The 18,083-nt window shown below is 45.1% G+C and overlaps 1 protein-coding gene across 2 annotated transcripts in view; it reads right to left on the bottom strand.

Annotated features, from left to right (window-relative positions):
• Nucleotides 1-3,379: 3,379 nt before the first annotated feature.
• The window catches only part of LOC143923384 (uncharacterized), a 931,140-nt gene continuing 916,436 nt past the window's right edge, over nucleotides 3,380-18,083 (bottom strand). For both annotated transcript variants that reach the window (XM_077447006.1, XM_077447007.1), the window contains exon 4: nucleotides 3,380-4,378. In XM_077447006.1, coding sequence (XP_077303132.1) covers nucleotides 4,011-4,378 — 368 coding nt within the window. In that variant the 3' untranslated portion in view covers nucleotides 3,380-4,010. The remainder of the gene's footprint in view (nucleotides 4,379-18,083) is intronic.

The raw sequence follows: 18,083 nt of genomic DNA, 5'->3' as shown, positions 1-18,083 counted from the left end.
ATTACAACTTGATTAGGCCTTCCAATGTTTTTAGGCACCCAGCCTCAGAGAGCAATTACTTCACCATGTGTACTGTATACGCTTGCTCCCCTGCCTATGGCTAAAACTATAGGCTTGAATATTAAATACATCTTTTTGAATGTGGGTCAGCAGTCAACATGTTATTGGAATCCCCTAAGTTCTGGGATTTCCCTATCAACCTCTATGGAAATTTAAATTGGGTTGCCAGCACTTATTAATAAATAAAAAAGATTTTATTTAGAATTGTATTTATTTAGCAAAAAGACACTAAAAACAAGTAACCTATGACATTAAAAAATTGGATGTATACTAGAATTATATGACATACAGGGCTCAAGTCCTGCGGGAACGTATGGGAACGGAGTTCCTGTACTTTTTCCACAACAGGAACTCAGTTTCTGTTAGCAACCGTGTCCTGCAAGACTTTGAAGTATGCGAGCTGTGTGGGAGGTGCTACACCAGCAGCTGCCAACACAGCTCCCAATAGTAAGTGCCGCACACCTGACCATTCAGGCATTGCCAGTAGGGGGCCCCATGACAGCTTCCGCTTCAATCTACCTGTCAATCACAGCTAGCTGATGGGTAGATCAGGTCTAGGTCTAGCTGACGGGTAGATCAGGTCGAGGTCTAGCTGACGGGTAGATCAGGTCTAGGTCTAGCTGACGGGTAGATCAGGTCGAGGTCTAGCTGATGGGTAGATCAGGTCTAGGTCTAGCTGACGGGTAGATCAGGTCGAGGTCTAGCTGATGGGTAGATCAGGTCTAGGTCTAGCTGACGGGTAGATCAGGTCTAGGTCTAGCTGACGGGTAGATCAGCTATTCTGCTCACAGGACATGCAGGGAGAGAGGTGAGCTGAGGGAGGAACATCAGTTTGGGGTGGTAAGCTGAACACAATACCTGGGAAATTTTAATGCCAGGAGGGAAGTTTATGTGGAAATATGTGAAGGGTTGGAATAGCAGCGAGTGTGTGTTGGAGCCCCTGCAGAGTTTGCAGCCCCCCCAAGCTAACATACATCTCCTAAGCAGGAACACATCACTATCTCCCCAACATTCTGTCCAGATAATGTGCAGTTCATTTATCACCTTTCCGTTTAACCCTGTGTTATCCAAACTCTGTTCAATGAAAAGTGTAAACTCACCACATAAACACTTTATATACAAAATAACATCCCCAATAAAGATCAGAACATGATGTTCACATTTGCATGGAAGCACAACTGAATGAATGCCGATTATTCAGAGAATTACCGTATTTATGTTTGTTGAGGATTGTTTTTTTTTTATGTACTAACAGTTAAGCTTCATACACACAATACAAAAATTGGATGAAAAATACCACTTTTGAAGCGTTCGTGCATATGAGCGTATCATTTTTATTTATTTTTTGTGGGGGAGGGGATCTTGGGTGGAAGTTCCCACACCTTTTTCCCCAGGACTTGACCTCTGATGACATATATACATGGAACAGTAGATGACCAGCTCTATTGTGAATAATCTGTACAATAAAGATAACCCAACGTTTCGAGGTATATATGAACAGTTGACCTCTTCTTCAGGGGTAATTTATGGTCAAATCATGTAGATCTGTAGTAAGAGAGAAAAAAAAAAGGCACATTCACCTGTCAGTCACATATATGAATATCTGCAAGTATAAAATAGTTTCAGTAAATGACCATGTGTACATTCCAATGTGATAGACTAACAATCATATTCCACACGGCAGCGAGTACATATGTATATAAACTACTAACCATATATATGAACAGTAAACTTCTTATATCATCCAGGGAGAAGATCGATCTGCCACAGCTCCACCGAGGTCAGAGGGCCGAAGAAATAAAAGGAAGTTCGAATATGTGGCCAAAAGCGGGTGGTTATTGGGGAGAAAAAAGTACACCCCGACCATAGACCCCACGTTCCCCTCAGTTGCTCCCCGGCCATCACATGGTATCACAAAGGGCACCACCACACGGACACGCCATGCTCCAATTGACCATCTTAGATAACTAAATTAAAAATACGTAGAAAAATATATCATATAATTGCCTCCCCAGTACAAGGGCATCTGCATCAGTATAAAGGTGATATCCAAAGAATATATAGTGACATTCAAACTGAAATGAAAAAACCTACCCTCACTGCTGATGCAAGATGTATCTGATCACAGGTCTGATCACCTTAATACTGATGCAGATGCCCTTGTACTGGGGAGGCAATTATATGATATATTTTTCTATGTATTTTTAGTTATCTAAGATGGTCAATTGGAGCATGGCGTGTCCGTGTGGTGGTGCCCTTTGTGATACCATGTGATGGCCGAGGGCCCCGGAGTAACTGAGGGGGACGTGGGGTCTATGGTTGGGGTGTATGTGGGGGGCCACATATTCGAACTTCCTTTTATTTCTTGGGCCCTCTGACCTCGGTGGAGCTGTGGCAGATCGATCTTCTCCCTGGATGTTATAAGAAGTTTACTGTTCATATATACGGTTAGTAGTTTATATACATACTGTATGTACTCGCTGGCGTGTGGAATATGATTATGTTAGTGTATCACATTGGAATGTACACATGGTCATTTACTGAAACTGTTTTATACTTACAGATATTCATATATGTGACTGACAGGTGAATGTGCCTTTTTTTTTTTCTCTTACTACAGATCTACATGATTTGACCATAAATTACCCCTGAAGAAGAGGTCAACTGTTCATATATACCTATACTATGTACAGATTATTCACAATAGAGCTGGTCATCTACTGTTCCATGTATATATGTCATATACTTCTAGTAAACATCCAATTTTTTATGTGTAATGTCATAGGTTACTTGTTTTTAGTGTCTTTTTGCTAAATAAATACAATTCTAAATAAAATCTTTTTTATTCATTAATAAGTGGTGGCAACCCAATTTAAATTCCCATAGAGGTTATACACTCATATTTCAGTGTTTTTTGTTTCTACTGTCTTGCATGCAAACGGCACACAATTGTCGGCCAACAAACACGAAACTACGTGTTGTTTCAGCTCTTTAGCACCACCCTTTGGGCAACTTCTGCTAATGTTGCGTTATGGTGATCATTGCTTCCGAGCATGCGTGTTTGTACTTTGGACTTGTGTACACACGCTCGGAAAATCCCACAACATACCGTTGTTGGTGGGAAATTTTAAAGCCTGTTATCCCACGGATAACAGACGGACGGATTTTCCACCAACAGCCTGTCATCACACAATTCCCATCGGAAAATCCGATCGTGTGTACAAGGCTTCAATGTAGACAGAAAGTGGCTGAAAGAGGACGGAGGAGATCATCAGCACAGAGATAAGAAGGAAGAGTGAAAACAAGAGCAAAAACAGGATTGTATTGAAAAAAAGGCAATTGTTTATAACATATGCAGCAAAAAGCTAATTAAATGTCATGGAGTGTCCGGGTTTACATCTACTTAAATCACTTGTGTACTGAAGCTCAAATCGGATCTGTAATATTTTTTTCATCTCTATGATGCAGTTCCGTGCGTTTTTTTTCTGCACTAAAAAATGCATGCACAGTGTTTTCCAATGGCTCTAGTTCACACCAATGCAGTCAGCCCCAGTCAGTTTCTGGACTGCACTGGTGTGAACTAGAGCCATTGGAATACATGGAAAACACTGCTCATGCATTTTTGCGGCCAGTTCACACCACAAAAATGCACTCCGGATACGTTCCGGATCAGTTTTTGCTTACAGTTCACACAACACGTAGTTCCAGCTCAGTTGCGTTTTTGATACAATTTGCTATGTTCCAGTACAATTCTGTGCAGAAAATAATGCAGCGAGCTCTACTTTTTTTTTTCTGCACCAGAAACTGACTGCACTGGTGTGAACTAGAGCCATTGGAATACATGGAGATCATTGTGCATGCATTTCTACTGCAGAAAAAAAGCGCACAAAGCTGCATCTGGTGTGATCTAGCACTGGGGAAAAAAACAAGATTACAGATAAGATTACATTTTAACTTAATGTACAATTACCGGTTTCTCTAGCCCTTTCTCTCTCTCTTTCCCTTTCTAGCTCTATAGCCCCCGCCTCCCTGATTCTCTCTATCTCTCTTTTTATTATAAATCTATGAAGAATTTTCTTTCTTGCAGTCTTCTCCTCTTTGGGGTCTCTTATGTCTTCCATGCGGAACTCCACATCCTTGACAATCTCACAGAGACATTTCAATATTGTTTCGTGTTTGTTTTGAGTCTTACGCATATTTTTTTCACTGTAATTCTCTAGTGTGAAAATGTTCTGTGTTCCCATCCTCCTGAACTTCTCCTTAATCTCTGGAAGAAGTTCACTGGTCTCATGAGTGAGGATCACCGTGGGGAAGAGGCCTGAGATAAAGAAGAGACAAGACAATTGTGAGAATGCGGTAATGATGGACAATAGACCTAGAAATAACATGATCGCCTCTATATTATCAGACAATGGGGGACATTTACAAAAGTCAAATCCACTGTGCAAACTACAAGTAAAGTCGCTGTAGATCCGAGGGGGACATGCGAGGAAAATAAAAAGCAGCATTTTACTTGCACAGCTTGCACATGATTGGATGATAAAATCAGCAGAGCTTCCCCTCATTTCAGATCTACCCCTCAGATTTACACCGACTGCACTTCCCCAAGTGCAATTTCAAGTGGACATTGCATTTGTAGTTTGCACTTGTAGTGCAAAGTGGATTTGCCTTTCGTAAATAACCCCCAATGTATGCCTACAATATCTGAGTTCCTTCAGGAGACCCTGTCACCAGACAAGACCTCTGTCATTTGTTTCGTTAATGCAAATTTTGTCTGAATTTTGTTTCTTATTTGTAGACTTGGATGTATTCCAATCTCCATATCACAATAGTAACACATCTCAATGAATCTGAAATAAATTATAATGGAAACACATTCCTTCGTATTCATTTGTTTCATTCAAATGACATCATGTGATAGTTTGGGCCTTTTGTTAATGTAACAACATAACAAATGATCCGAATTGATTTGGATCCATTCGTTTTTATTAGTGGCAGGGCCGGTGCAAGGATTTTTGACACCCTAGACGAAACCTAATTTTGCCGCCCCCCTCTGGCTCCGCCCCTGACTCCACTGACTTTGCCAGGTTAAATGGTTTAATTCAACCCTCTAACTGCTACATCTGCAAGACAGCTCGTTCATTTGAAAAACAACAGACTTACTAGCAGGATCACCAGGTGAATATAAAAAGAGAAAACCTAAAAACAAAACTAATGCAGCCACCCATCTAAGAATTGGTAAGCTGCAGTATAATACATATTTTGCTTTACTTTAATACCACTTTAACTGGAAAAAGTTAATCAAGTAATTCTGTTATACATCAATGTATAGGCAGATGATGGGAAGGAAGGAGTTAAAACAGGAGATAAACAGACTGGAGTAAAGCTACTTCCAGTGCTGGCAAGGAGAGTTAGTGAGGGGGGTCAGGGGAGAGAGAGAGAGAGAGGTCAGGGAGAGAGAGACAGGGAGTAAAAGAGAGAGGTCAGTGAGAGAGGGAGAGAAAGAGGGAGGGTCAGAGAGAGAGAGAGAAAGAGGTCAGGGAGAGAGACAGGGTCGACAGAGGTCAGGGAGAGAGAGAGAGAGAAAGGGGGGGTCAGAGAGGGAGAGAGGTTAGGGAGAGAGAGAGAGAAAGAGAAGGGGGTGTCAGAGAGAGAGAGAAGGGGGTGTCAGAGAGAGAAGGGGGTGTCAGAGAGAGAGAGAAAAAGGGGGGTCAGAGAGAGAGAGGTCAGAGAGAGAGAGAGGTCAGAGAGAGAGGGGTCAGAGAGAGGGGTCAAAGAGAGAGAGGTCAGAGAGAGAGGGGTCAGAGAGAGAGGGGTAAGAGAGAGAGAGAGAGGGTCAGGGAGAGAGACGGGGAGAGAGAGAGGGAGGTCAGAGAGAGAAGGGGGTCAGAGAGAGAGGTCAGGGAGAGAGAGACATGGGGTGACAGAGATAACAGGGAGATGGAGAAAGAGAAAAGGGGGGTCAGAGAGAGGTCAGCGAGAGAGACAGGGGGTGACAGAGGTCAGAGAGATAGAGAAAGGGGGGTCAGAGAGAGAGGGGGCATCGGAGAGAGAGAGAGAGAGAGAGGGGGCATTGGAGAGAGAGAGAGGGGGCATCGGAGAGAGAGAGAGGGCATCGGAGAGAGAGAGAGAGAGAGCTGTGTTAAACAGAAAGAGAGGGGGGTCAGAGTGAGAGGGGGTAAGAGAGAAGGGGGTGTCATAGAGAGAGAGAAAAAGGAGGGTCAGAGAGAAAAAGGGGGGTCAGAGAGAGAGAAAAAGGGGGGTCAGAGAGAGAGAGAGGTCAGAGAGAGAGAGGGGGGGTCAGAGAGAGAGAGAGGGGGGTCAGAGAGAGAGGGGGGTCAGAGAGAGAGGCAGGGGGTGACAGAGAGAGGTCAGGGAGAGAGAGACATGGGGTGACAGAGAGAACAGGGAGATAGAGAAAAGGGGGGTCAGAGAGAGAGAGAGAGAGAGAGGGGGGCATCAGAGAGAGAGAGGGGTGTTAGACAGAAAGAGAGGGGGGTCAGAGAGAGAGGGGGTAAGAGAGAAGGGGGTGTCATAGAGAGAGAGAAAAAGGGGGTCAGAGAGAGAGAGAGGGGTCAGAGAGAGAGAGAGAGAGAGAGAGAGAGAGAGGGGTGTTAGACAGAAAGAGAGGGGGGTCAGAGAGAGAGGGGGTAAGAGAGAAGGGGGTGTCAGAGAGAGAGAAAAAGGGGGGTCAGAGAGAGAGACAGAGAGAGGGGTCAGAGAGAGAGAGGGGTCAGAGAGAGAGGTCAGAGAGAGAGAGAGAGGGGGGGTCAGAGAGAGAGAGAGGGGTCAGAGAGAGAGTGGGGTCAGAGAGAGAGAGGGGTCAGAGAGAGGGGTCAGAGAGAGACATCAGAGAGAGAGAGAGAGGGGTCAGAGAGAGAGAGGGGGTCAGAGCGAGAGAGAGAGAGGGGTCAGAGAGAGAGAGAGGGGTCAGAGAGAGAGAGAGGGGTCAGAGAGAGAGAGGGGTCAGAGAGAGAGAGAGAGAGAGAGGGGGTGACAGAGAGAGGTCAGGGAGAGAGAGACATGGGGTGACAGAGATAACAGGGAGATAGAGAAAGAGAAAAGGGGGGTCAGAGAGAGGGGTCAGAGAGAGAGAGAGAGAGAGGGGTCAGAGAGAGAGAGAGAGAGAGAGGGGTCAGAGAGAGAGAGAGGGGTCAGAGAGAGAGTGGGGTCAGAGAGAGAGAGGGGTCAGAGAGAGGGGTCAGAGAGAGAGGGGTCAGAGAGAGAGAGGGGTCAGAGAGAGAGAGGGGGTCAGAGCGAGAGAGAGAGAGGGGTCAGAGAGAGAGAGAGGGGTCAGAGAGAGAGAGGGGTCAGAGAGAGAGAGGGGTCAGAGAGAGAGAGAGAGAGAGAGGGGGTGACAGAGAGAGGTCAGGGAGAGAGAGACATGGGGTGACAGAGATAACAGGGAGATAGAGAAAGAGAAAAGGGGGGTCAGAGAGAGAGGTCAGAGAGAGAGGTCAGAGAGAGAGAGAGGGGTCAGAGAGAGAGAGAGAGAGAGGGGTCAGAGAGAGAGAGAGAGAGAGAGGGGTCAGAGAGAGAGAGAGGGGTCAGAGAGAGAGAGAGGGGTCAGAGAGGGAGGGGGGTCAGAGAGGGAGACCGGGGGTGACAGAGAGAGGTCAGGGAGAGAGAGACAGGGGGTGACAGAGAGAGGTCAGGGAGAGAGAGACATGGGGTGACAGAGATAACAGGGAGATAGAGAAAGAGAAAAGGGGGGTCAGAGAGAGGTCAGGGAGAGAAACGGGGTGACAAAGGTCAGAGAGATAGAGAAAGGGGGGTCAGAGGTGTTTGTTGGACACAATGTCAGAGTGGAGAGCTGCGTGGGGGGAGGCGGGGGTTGGTGCTGCTGCTTGACACATATCAGAGTGGCTGCCTGGTGGATACTTGCAAGCTCTGTGGAAAGTGTAGGAGAGGAATAGACTAACCAGCGGCCGGGCGCCCTAGGCGATTGCCTAGTCCACCTAGTGGTAGCACCGGCCCTGATTAGTGGTGCACCGAAATGAAAATACTGGACCGAGACAGAAATCGACAGTTTTTACAAATATATTTTTTACATATATAAAATTGTATTACCGGTAGTTATAAAATTATGTGTTAAAGGACCCAGGCGCTACCTATAATAGATGAAGAGAATTTTCTATATATATATATCCTAGAAGACTGGGAAGCTCCAACTAAATATTTTAACAGGGAAGTCACTAGTGCCCTTAGCAACCACTGGTAGTAGGAGAAAAAAGGGGATAAGCAGGACAAAATACAGGCAAACCGTATAATTATAGGCTAAAGGTAAGTAGTTGTCAAAAGGTACCACTTAGCAACATTAATCCCATACTAACTAGTAATCGATTATAGCCCACTAGAATACGCTAGGTCAGCCACATAGAAGTTCTACAATACAGTGCAGGAAAAAATTCTTGGATAGTGGTACAAGCAACGTGTCTACAATGCTAACTATAGTGCACTAGAAAGGATTCAGGTGCAACCGAGATTTAAATGTGTACAAAAATGCCATAAAATTGTGGGAAGTACATATATATATCACTATATCTCACCAATATTAGCATATAGACAATATGAACAAGCTAATATGCATGTGCAAAACCACAAACCAAAAAATGGTATAAATAAATAAAAAAAAAGGTAAAAAGGTAAATGAATTATGGTTGAAAGTGCAAAAATCCAAAAATCAAGAAATGTGCAAAAAAGTGCAAAACAACATTAATCTCCAGATCCACAGATAATCACAGAGAAAGAGAATATAAAAAATAGTACCAAAATACCAATACATGTTGTACAGGACGCCGCGGCTGGGTCCTGGAAGGACGCGATATTTCCCCTCTATTTGGTTTGTGGTCTCTTTAAGGGAATAAAATTGATTAACCCACCTGTTAAGGAAGTGTCTTTAAAAACAAGACAGGAAGTGGTAGATGGGTGTGGAGGAGTGGAGAAGACATGGTGGATGGTGGATGGTGGATGGTGGATGGTGTTTGTTTTGGGTTGTTGCAGCAACAGACGTGGACAGCAGTGTCCTGTTTGGAAGGCTCCTGGCAGGGGAAGCTACCTGCCATGAAGATCAAGCTCTGTTGTGATAAAGACAGCTATTCTGGACTTTGCAAGTCGGTGAGACTACAAACCTTTTCCTTTTGTTTTTGGCTGCTGTAAAGCTATTTAAGTTTAATAAACCCTTTGTTGTGTGAAAAGCCTGTGTCCTGCGATCTACCTGGTCCCCCGAACATTACAAGTGGAGGAGAATGCGGGCAGGACAAAGTAACAGGCGTTTTTCTTGCTATTTTTATTTTTTTTGCATTGGATTTGAACTGACATTTAAAGGGACAGTACAGTGAATTTATGTCCTGGGTTAAAGCTGCACAAATGTTGAAAGCTGAAACAATGGAGGAGCTAATTAAACAGCTGTCCTTAGCTAATATACAAGCGCAGACTCGCCATGAGGAAGCTAATCAGCGCTTAGCAACCCAGCTGGAGGTACAAAAAACGCACCACAATGAGTTGGTAGCCCAGTTAGCAGCCCAGCTAGCGACCCAACAAGGGGTTATGCAGGCTCAGATGGCGGCCTTAAAAGAAGCAGTGCAGCAGCTTTCTCAGGGCCGTGAACAAGTGGCCGTTGCCCCTGGAAACCAGGTGACCATAAGGGCAAGCCATTTTCTGCAGAAATTGTCCCTGAGTGATGATGTAGAGGCGTTTCTGGCTACATTTGAGAGAACGGCAGAGAGAGAAGGGTGGCCCCAGGACCAGTGGGCCGGCTTAATTGCTCCTTTCCTAACCGGAGATCCTCAAAAAGCCTATTTTGACCTTCCACCAGAAGACGCTAAAGATTATCAAAAATTAAAGGCAGAAATACTGGCTCGGTTGGGGTGACTACGGCTGTCCGGGCCCAACGAGTGCACCAATGGAAGTATCGTCCAGATCGGCCACCGCGGTCTCAAATGCATGACCTGGTTCAACTAGTAAAAAAATGGCTGCAGCCCGAAGTGTTGTCTGGTCCCCAAATTGTGGAGCGGGTCGTGCTGGACCGATACTTAAGGTCACTGCCAGACGGCCTTCAACGGTGGGTCAGCCATGGAGACCCCAAAACGGTGAACCTCCTTGTCGAGATGGTGGAACGATATACAGTGGTGGAGGATCTGCTTGGCCCTACCAAGCGTCAAGGGCCCAGTCTGCCACGGCCTTTCCGACCAACTGCCGCCCGTCAAAAGGATGTCCCCAGGAGCCCTGGAACCAACACCCCGGAAGGCCAAGAGTCACACCAGTTACCCCCTCAGCGACCTGTTCCTGTTCGGAGAGGAGGGGATGTTCAATGTTGGCGATGTCATGCCTGGGGCCATACCCAGGCCCACTGCCCATTACAGGAAGAGCCCATGGAATGCGGGGTTCTTCGGAGGGGGTCTTTTTATGCCCATAAAGCATGTACAACGCATCTTGACCTTGTGAAGTCTAAGTGAACCACCACCCTGCACGGGCTTTGCTGGACTCTGGAAGCATGGTAACCCTGATTCACCCTAGAGTAATTGGGAAGATCGGTCCGGTAAGAAAAATTTTACGGGTTGTGTGCATTCATGGGGACACTAGAGAGTACCCTCTCATCTCAGTGTCCATCTCTACAGCATGTGGCACTGGTACTCAAGAGGTGGGGGTGGTAAAGAACTTGGTACATGACGTTATCATAGGACGAGACTGTCCGTTATTTGCAAAACTGTGGGGACAAGCAAAACTATCCGAAAGGTCCAGAGACTGGGAAGAAACTAGTCCCTCTGTTCCTGTTGTTGAGGGTAATAACCCTGAGATGCCGCATGTTCGTAATACGGACCCAGTTGATAAAAATGCTAAGGATTTGGTTAATGGTGATGAAAGTAGTGCTGACACTGTTAAGGATGTAAAAATGTGGGGTTCACAGACCTACCTGAATACTGAGGGGGGGAACCTTCCCCGCTTCAGGTAATGCTGGGGGAAGAGGATGAGGAAGTGGCCTCTACCCCTGCCTTGCCAGATTTGGGTGTTCCCCAGGGGGCATTTGGTACTGCCCAGATGCAGGACCTCACTTTGGCCAGGGCACGGGAACAGGTTGTAGTAATAAATGGGGAGCCCCAAGAGCCAGGTGCTAATGAGCGGTGGCCACATTTTTCAATAAGTAATGAATTGCTTTATCGGGTTACTAAAGTGAGAGAAAATCAGGGCACCCCGTTTATGTCGAAGGTTATGGCTGATGTATGCAAATGATTTTAGGAAGCGGGTCGCCTCATCAGGGTCATGAAACGAGAGTTGCTCGCCGTTAGGCGCTTTGATCCGCAGAATCGCCGGGAATGCCAGGGTGAATTTCATTTGACGTTGGTGGAGTTCCGTGCAGATATGCTGGAAAGCCTTTCGTTTCTTGGAGACGTCCACCGAGTAGTCAGCAAAGATTAAGATTTTGGTCCCATCAAGCTGAAGAGATCTGGATTGTCGGTACTGCTGCAAAATAGAGGTCTTGTCTGAGTAATTGAGATATTTGGCTATAATCGGGCGCGGGGATTTGCGTTCGGTGTTGAAAGCTCCCACGCGGTGTGCTCGTTCCACGGTGAACAGCCCCCCGAGACCCAGAGCCTCAGGGATGCGGCGCGAGCAAAGGTCCGACAAAGTAGATTGGGGCAGCGATTCAGGAATGCCCACAAATCGCAGGTTGCTTCTCCTGGATCTATTTTCGAGGTCGCCAAGCTTTTCCAGGATATATTTATTGGTTCTGTCCTGGGCTTGTTCCAGGGACTGCGTCTGATAGAGTTCTTCCTCCAAATTGGTGATGCGATTTTCAGCCTCATTTAACCTAGAAGCGTGTTCCCCTAGTTGGGCTTGAAATTTCTGCATGCCTGTGCTGATGGCTTTTTCCACTGAGGCGGCTATCATAGGAGAGAGGAGAGCAGCCACAGCCTGTGCCAATAGTTCAGTATTACAGTCCTGTAATGGCGGAGGTGGCAGGGATTGCTGCGTGTGAAGAGGTGCAACATGGCCAGCCAGGCATGGATGAGCAGGAGCCTGTGGGGATGATATGTCTCTTGGTGCTGTCTGGCCTGCTGTGTGATCGCCTACCTCCATACGCTGTGCTGTGTCCTCCGGTTGGGCCGCGCAGGCCGGAGCTGAGTAGGCCGAAGCCGGGGCCTCGATTTGCGGCGAGGCCTGCCGCGCGGTGGCGGCCGCATACGATCGTGGCCCGGATTTTTCCATGAACCGGTCCATCGTGGAGCCGGTGTGATGGGGGAGGCTGCCTGAAGGTTTTCAGGCGAAATCGCCGCTGTAAAGGCTGATTTTAGAGGCCGGTGTGCGGGAGCTGTGAGAGGGGACAGCTACTCCATGCGGCGCCGGAACCGGAAGTGGTAGAACGTTTTAATAAGACCCTTAAGTCTATGCTCAAGAGAGTGGTACAAAGGGATGGGAAAGACTGGGACTGCCTGTTACCAGCTCTCCTATTTGCTATCCGAGAAGTGCCCCAGGCTTCCACTGGGTTTTTGCCCTTTGAATTGGTATATGGGCGGAGACCTCGTGGATTACTGGACTTTGTTAAAGAAGAATGGGAAAGTGAACCAATTCAGCATAAGAGTGTTCTTGAATATGTCGCTCAAATGCAGGAGAGGATCCGAACTGTGATGCCGCTAGTTAAGGAACATTTACAAAAAGCCCAGGAGGCTCAACGACGGGTCTATAATAGGGCAGCCAAAATTAGGAACTTCCAAGTGGGGGATCGAGTAGCAGTGTTGATTCCCACTGTGGAAAGTAAATTCTTGGCCAGATGGCAAGGCCCTTTCGAGGTTGTAGAAAAAGTGGGAGAGGTAAATTATAGAGTCCACCAGCCAGGCAAGAGGAAACCCTTCCAGATATATCATGTAAACTTGTTAAAGCCCTGGACAGACAGGGAACCAGTGATCTCCCTGGCTAGTACAAAACTTGAGCCTCGGGTTGGGGTGGAGAGTGTCCAAGTAGCAAATACCCTGTCTAAAACCCAAAGTCAGCAGGCAAAGGAGTTCTTGCAGAGAAATAAAGAAAAATTTTCAGACTTGCCAGGGCTCACTAGTGTCATAGAGCATGATATTGTCACAGAACCAGGAGTCAAAGTTTTTGTCCGGCCCTACCGCATCCCAGAGGCTCAAAGGAAGGCCGTTTCAGAGGAAGTAAAAAAGATGTTAGACCTGGGGATTATTGAGGAATCGCAGAGTGAGTGGTCGAGCCCGATTGTGTTGGTACCGAAGCCCAACGAGACTCTGCGATTCTGCAATGATTTCCGGAAACTTAATGAAGTTTCCCGGTTTGATGCCTACCCCATGCCCTGGGTAGATGAGCTTATCGAGAGACTAGGTCCAGCCAGGTATATCACTACGTTAGACCTTACCAAAGGGTATTGGAAAATACCGTTGACTAAGGCTGCTAGAGAGAACTGCTTTTTCTACCCCAGAGGGGAGTTTTCAGTACAAAAGGATGCCTTTTGGATTGCAAACTGCTCCAGCCACGTTCCAGAGAGCAATGGATAGGATTTTACGACCTCACCGGAAGTATGCCTCAGTATACTTGGACGATATAGTCATTTTTAGCAAAGACTGGGAATCACATTTGCCCAAAGTTCAGGCAGTGCTGGACTCTCTTTGGAAGGAGGGGTTTACAATAAACCCTGAAAAATGTGCTTTAGGAATGGAGGAGGTGAAATACCTGGGTTATATCGTGGGTAGAGGGGTAGTGAAACCGCAGGTCAACAAGATAGAGGCTATACAGAATTTGCCCCGCCCCCTCACAAAAAAGCAGGTACGTGCATTCCTGGGCATGGTGGGATACTACAGGAGGTTTGCACCCAACTTTGCCACGTTGGTGGCTCTGTTGACCGATCTGACTAAGGGTCGGAAATCGGTCATGGTGGAGTGGAATGCAGACACTGAGAAGGCTTTTTTAGAGCTCAAGTCGGCGCTGTGCCAACACCCTGTCCTGGTAGCACCTAATTTTTCAAAAGAGTTTGTTGTTCAGACTGATGCTTCCGATGTAGGATTGGGAGCGGTGTTGTCACAGGTTATTCATGGCGAGGAACACCCGATAGTCTTCCTCAGCAGGAAGTTAACACCAGCAGAGAAAAACTACGCCATAATTGAACGACAGTGTCTGGCCATTAAGTGGGCTCTGGAATCCCTCAGATATTACCTTTTGGGGAGGAAGTTTAGGTTGATTTCTGACCATGCCCCTTTAACATGGCTGAGACAGGGAAAAGGGACTAATGCCAGGGTTGCCCGGTGGTTCCTGGCACTCCAGGAATTTAAATTTGTAATGGAGCATAGGCCCGGGAGACTGCATCAAGATGCAGATGCCCTCTCCCGAGTCCATTGCTTGAGCTCCACTGTTGCCTCCACCTCCTTGGCGTTGGGGCACAGGGGGGGATATGTACAGGACGCCGTGGCTGGGTCCTGGAAGGACGCTATATTTCCCCTCTATTTGGTTTGTGGTCTCCTTAAGGGAATAAAATTGATTAACCCACCTGTTAAGGAAGTGTCTTTAAAAACAAGACAGGAAGTGGTAGATGGGTGTGGAGGAGTGGAGAAGACATGGTGGATGGTGTTTATTTTGGGTTGCAGCAACTGAAGTGGACAGCAGTGTCCTGTTTGGAAGGCTCCTGGCAGGGGAAGCTACCTGCCATCAAGATCAAGCTCTGTTTTGATAAAGACAGCTATTCTGGACTTTGCAAGTCGGTGAGACTACAAACCTTTTCCTTTTGTTTTTGGCTGCTGTAAAGCTATTTAAGTTTAATAAACACTTTGTTGTGTGAAAAGCCTCTGTCCTGCGATCTACCTGGTCCCCCGAACATTACAATGTGCAAATTTTTTACCTTATCCCCATTTTCATTCATTTTTTATTATTTTATTATTTATTTTTTATCCTCTATCTATATATATATATTTTTGTGTGTACATTTTTTCAGATATAATATTATTTTTTTTTTTATTATTATAAACCCTCTGTGTTGTAATATTACCCTGGGACTGTATCTGTGATACATTTTTATGATATATACTACTCCCCATGTGGGTTTATGTTTATTCTGACTTTCTGGTCTGCTAACTAATAAAGTTCATATTTTTTAACTCAATTTTTGCGACCTGGAATTACTACACTATGAGACCTTTTCTATCTCTCTGAGGATATACTGACTTATAACCACCAGCCCATTGGAACTTCTTTGTGCACCGAGGAAGGAGAAAAGGGTGGATGTTCCCCTCTGGATATTTCTCTTTGGACTAACCAGTTTCCCTGTGGACTAACCAGTTCCTGCATCTTGAGACATACAGGCTTGCTTGCCCTTCGTGGGCATAGGGATCCGGTGAGTGGGGAGCCGAGGGGGTGAGCACAGAAGTCACCTGAACTATATGTCTGAGCATCAGTCACTTTAAAATATACCTGTCTGAAGATTTAGAGTATACACTACTACCCTGCTATATCAACTGATGTGGACTTCACTTATTATTATTTTGTAAGGACGTTTAATTTAATTTTTTTTTTTGAACGTTTACATTAAGTCATAGCACATGTATTGGTATTTTGGTACTATTTTTTTATATTCTCTTTCTCTGTGATTATCTGTGGATCTGGAGATTAATGTTTTGCACTTTTTTGCATTTTTTGCACATTTGCTGTTTTTTTGTACTTTTGTATTTTTGCACTTTCAACCATAATTCATTTACCTTTTTTTTATTTATTTATACCATTTTTTGGTTTGTGGTTTTGCACATGCATATTAGCTTGTTCATATTGTCTATATGCTAATATTGGTGAGATATAGTGATATATATATGTACTTCCCACGATTTTATGGCATTTTTGTACACATTTAAATCTCGGCTGCACCTGAATCCTTTCTAGTGCACTATAGTTAGCATTGTAGACACGTTGCTTGTACCACTATCCAAGAATTTTTTTCCTGCACTGTATTGTAGAACTTCTATGTGGCTGACCTAGCGTATTCTAGTGGGCTATAATCGATTACTAGTTAGTATGGGATTAATGTTGCTAAGTGGTACCTTTTGACAACTACTTACCTTTAGCCTATAATTATACGGTTTGCCTGTATTTTGTCCTGCTTATCCCCTTTTTTCTCCTACTACCAGTGGTTGCTAAGGGCACTAGTGACTTCCCGGTAAAATATTTAGTTGGAGCTTCCCAGTCTTCTAGGATATATATATCTAGAAAATTCTCTTCATCTATTATAGGTAGCGCCTGGGTCCTTTAACACATAATTTTATAACTGCTACAGCTCACGACCTCCTGTGTGGGATTGTGAGGTATAGGGCCAGCGGCACCTGTTTTGTTGCTTGTTTTTTGTTTGTTTTTAGTGTTTTCACGTATACTACTATAGTGCGGTTTGGTCCTCTGATCTTTTTCTAATTTCTATAAAATTGTATTATATTCAACTTTTTAATTAACTGTTTTTGAAGCACGTTTGTGTTAAAAAAAAAAAACACAGGAAAAGCTCAACAAAAATACATCCCATCACGTTCGACGTACGTCTTCACACTGGTCCTTCTGTGGCAGTGTAACGCACCTCCCCATTGAAAACATGGTAAAAATGCATCAATAAAAACGCACCCATGTTTTTCAGTGGCCATTATTGGCACCTTTTTTTTTCTATCAGCAAAACACTGATAACCCCATTTTCGGCAGATCATTTTCAGCAGCCGATATATCGGAGCACCCCTAGTTTTTATACTAGTGAGTGTAGTGTGAATATTCTAATAAGATTATTTTTTTATTGGGGGTTGAACTTGGGAGACCATTTGATTAATTTGTATATGTGTGTAGCCCAACAAAGACAGTTGAGAATATAGAAATGAATTAAACTTATTAATATAACAAATTAATAGTTATGTTTCGGATGAGAGCGGAGCAGTATTCTTTGACTCTTTTTGTATTAACTTTTATTATATAAAAAAGCACTACATATGAAATGGAAACACTGCAATAAAAACAGTAAGCCCTTGTACACACGGTCGGACATTCCGAAGGAAAATGTTCGATCGGACCGTGTTGTCAGATAATCCGACTGTGTGTGGGCTCCATCGGACTGTTTCCATGGGAATATCCGATGGACAAAGTTTTTAGAGCTGGGCTATAAATCTTTCCGACAACATGATCCGATCGGACTTTGTCCGATTATGCATAGAAAATTCAGATCGTACAAAGTGCCACGCATGCTCAGATCAAATTCCTAGACCAAAGCTATTGGCTACTAGCCTGAATGTAGTCCTGTTGCAACTAAATAACGTCATCACGTTACGTATGATCGGAATTTTCGTCAACTTTGTCTGACCGTGTGCATGCAACAAAAGTTTCGAACAAAATCCGAAGGATTTTGTTGTCGGAATGTCCGACCGTGTGTACAAGGGCTTAGGAATAAAAGTGAGATAATGGAAAATGTATATACTTACCTGACGGTGATTTTCCTTTCCTGACGCTAAAGCATGACAGCATATATGTGTGGGCAGGCTCCGCCCTCCTGCCCAATTCCCAGACCGGTTATACTATATAAATAAGTCACCTCCCACTAGGCAGCATTCTCGTAACTTATCACTGTGAAGCCCCTAGGGAGGGACCTATATGCTGTTATGCTTTAGCGTCAGGAAAGGAAAATTACCATCAGGTAAGTATATACATTTTCCTGACACCAGCATGACAGCATATATATATATGTGGGATGTAACAAGCAGCAAAAGAAACAAGGGAGGGTAATGCTGAAGGGTTTAAATCGATACTTAGGTCTATCCAACACTGAATGACCAAAATGTATTGTAGCAAAGGCCGCTGGGTCCACTTTAAAATGGGCCCAGATTGTGTTGAATGTAGACCAGGTCTCAGTTTCCATCTGATACTCTCGAGTTCTGTCCATGGACGCACAGTCCATCTGGTAAGGAGATCGATGCACTCAATTGATGGATTTGTCCTATCCATCTAAGCCTTTTGAACTACCTTGATCAGCAACAGTGCAACTGTCTTAACCCCCCTGGTGGTATTCCCGA

This window comes from Lithobates pipiens, unplaced genomic scaffold, assembly GCF_037356315.1.
Source record: "Lithobates pipiens isolate NorthernLeopardFrog02 unplaced genomic scaffold, aLitPip1_a1.2 Scaffold_22, whole genome shotgun sequence".
NCBI classification, from domain to species: domain Eukaryota; kingdom Metazoa; phylum Chordata; class Amphibia; order Anura; family Ranidae; genus Lithobates; species Lithobates pipiens.
The sequence above is the reverse complement of the archived record's forward strand: the minus strand, read 5'-3'. Positions and strand labels throughout refer to the sequence as shown.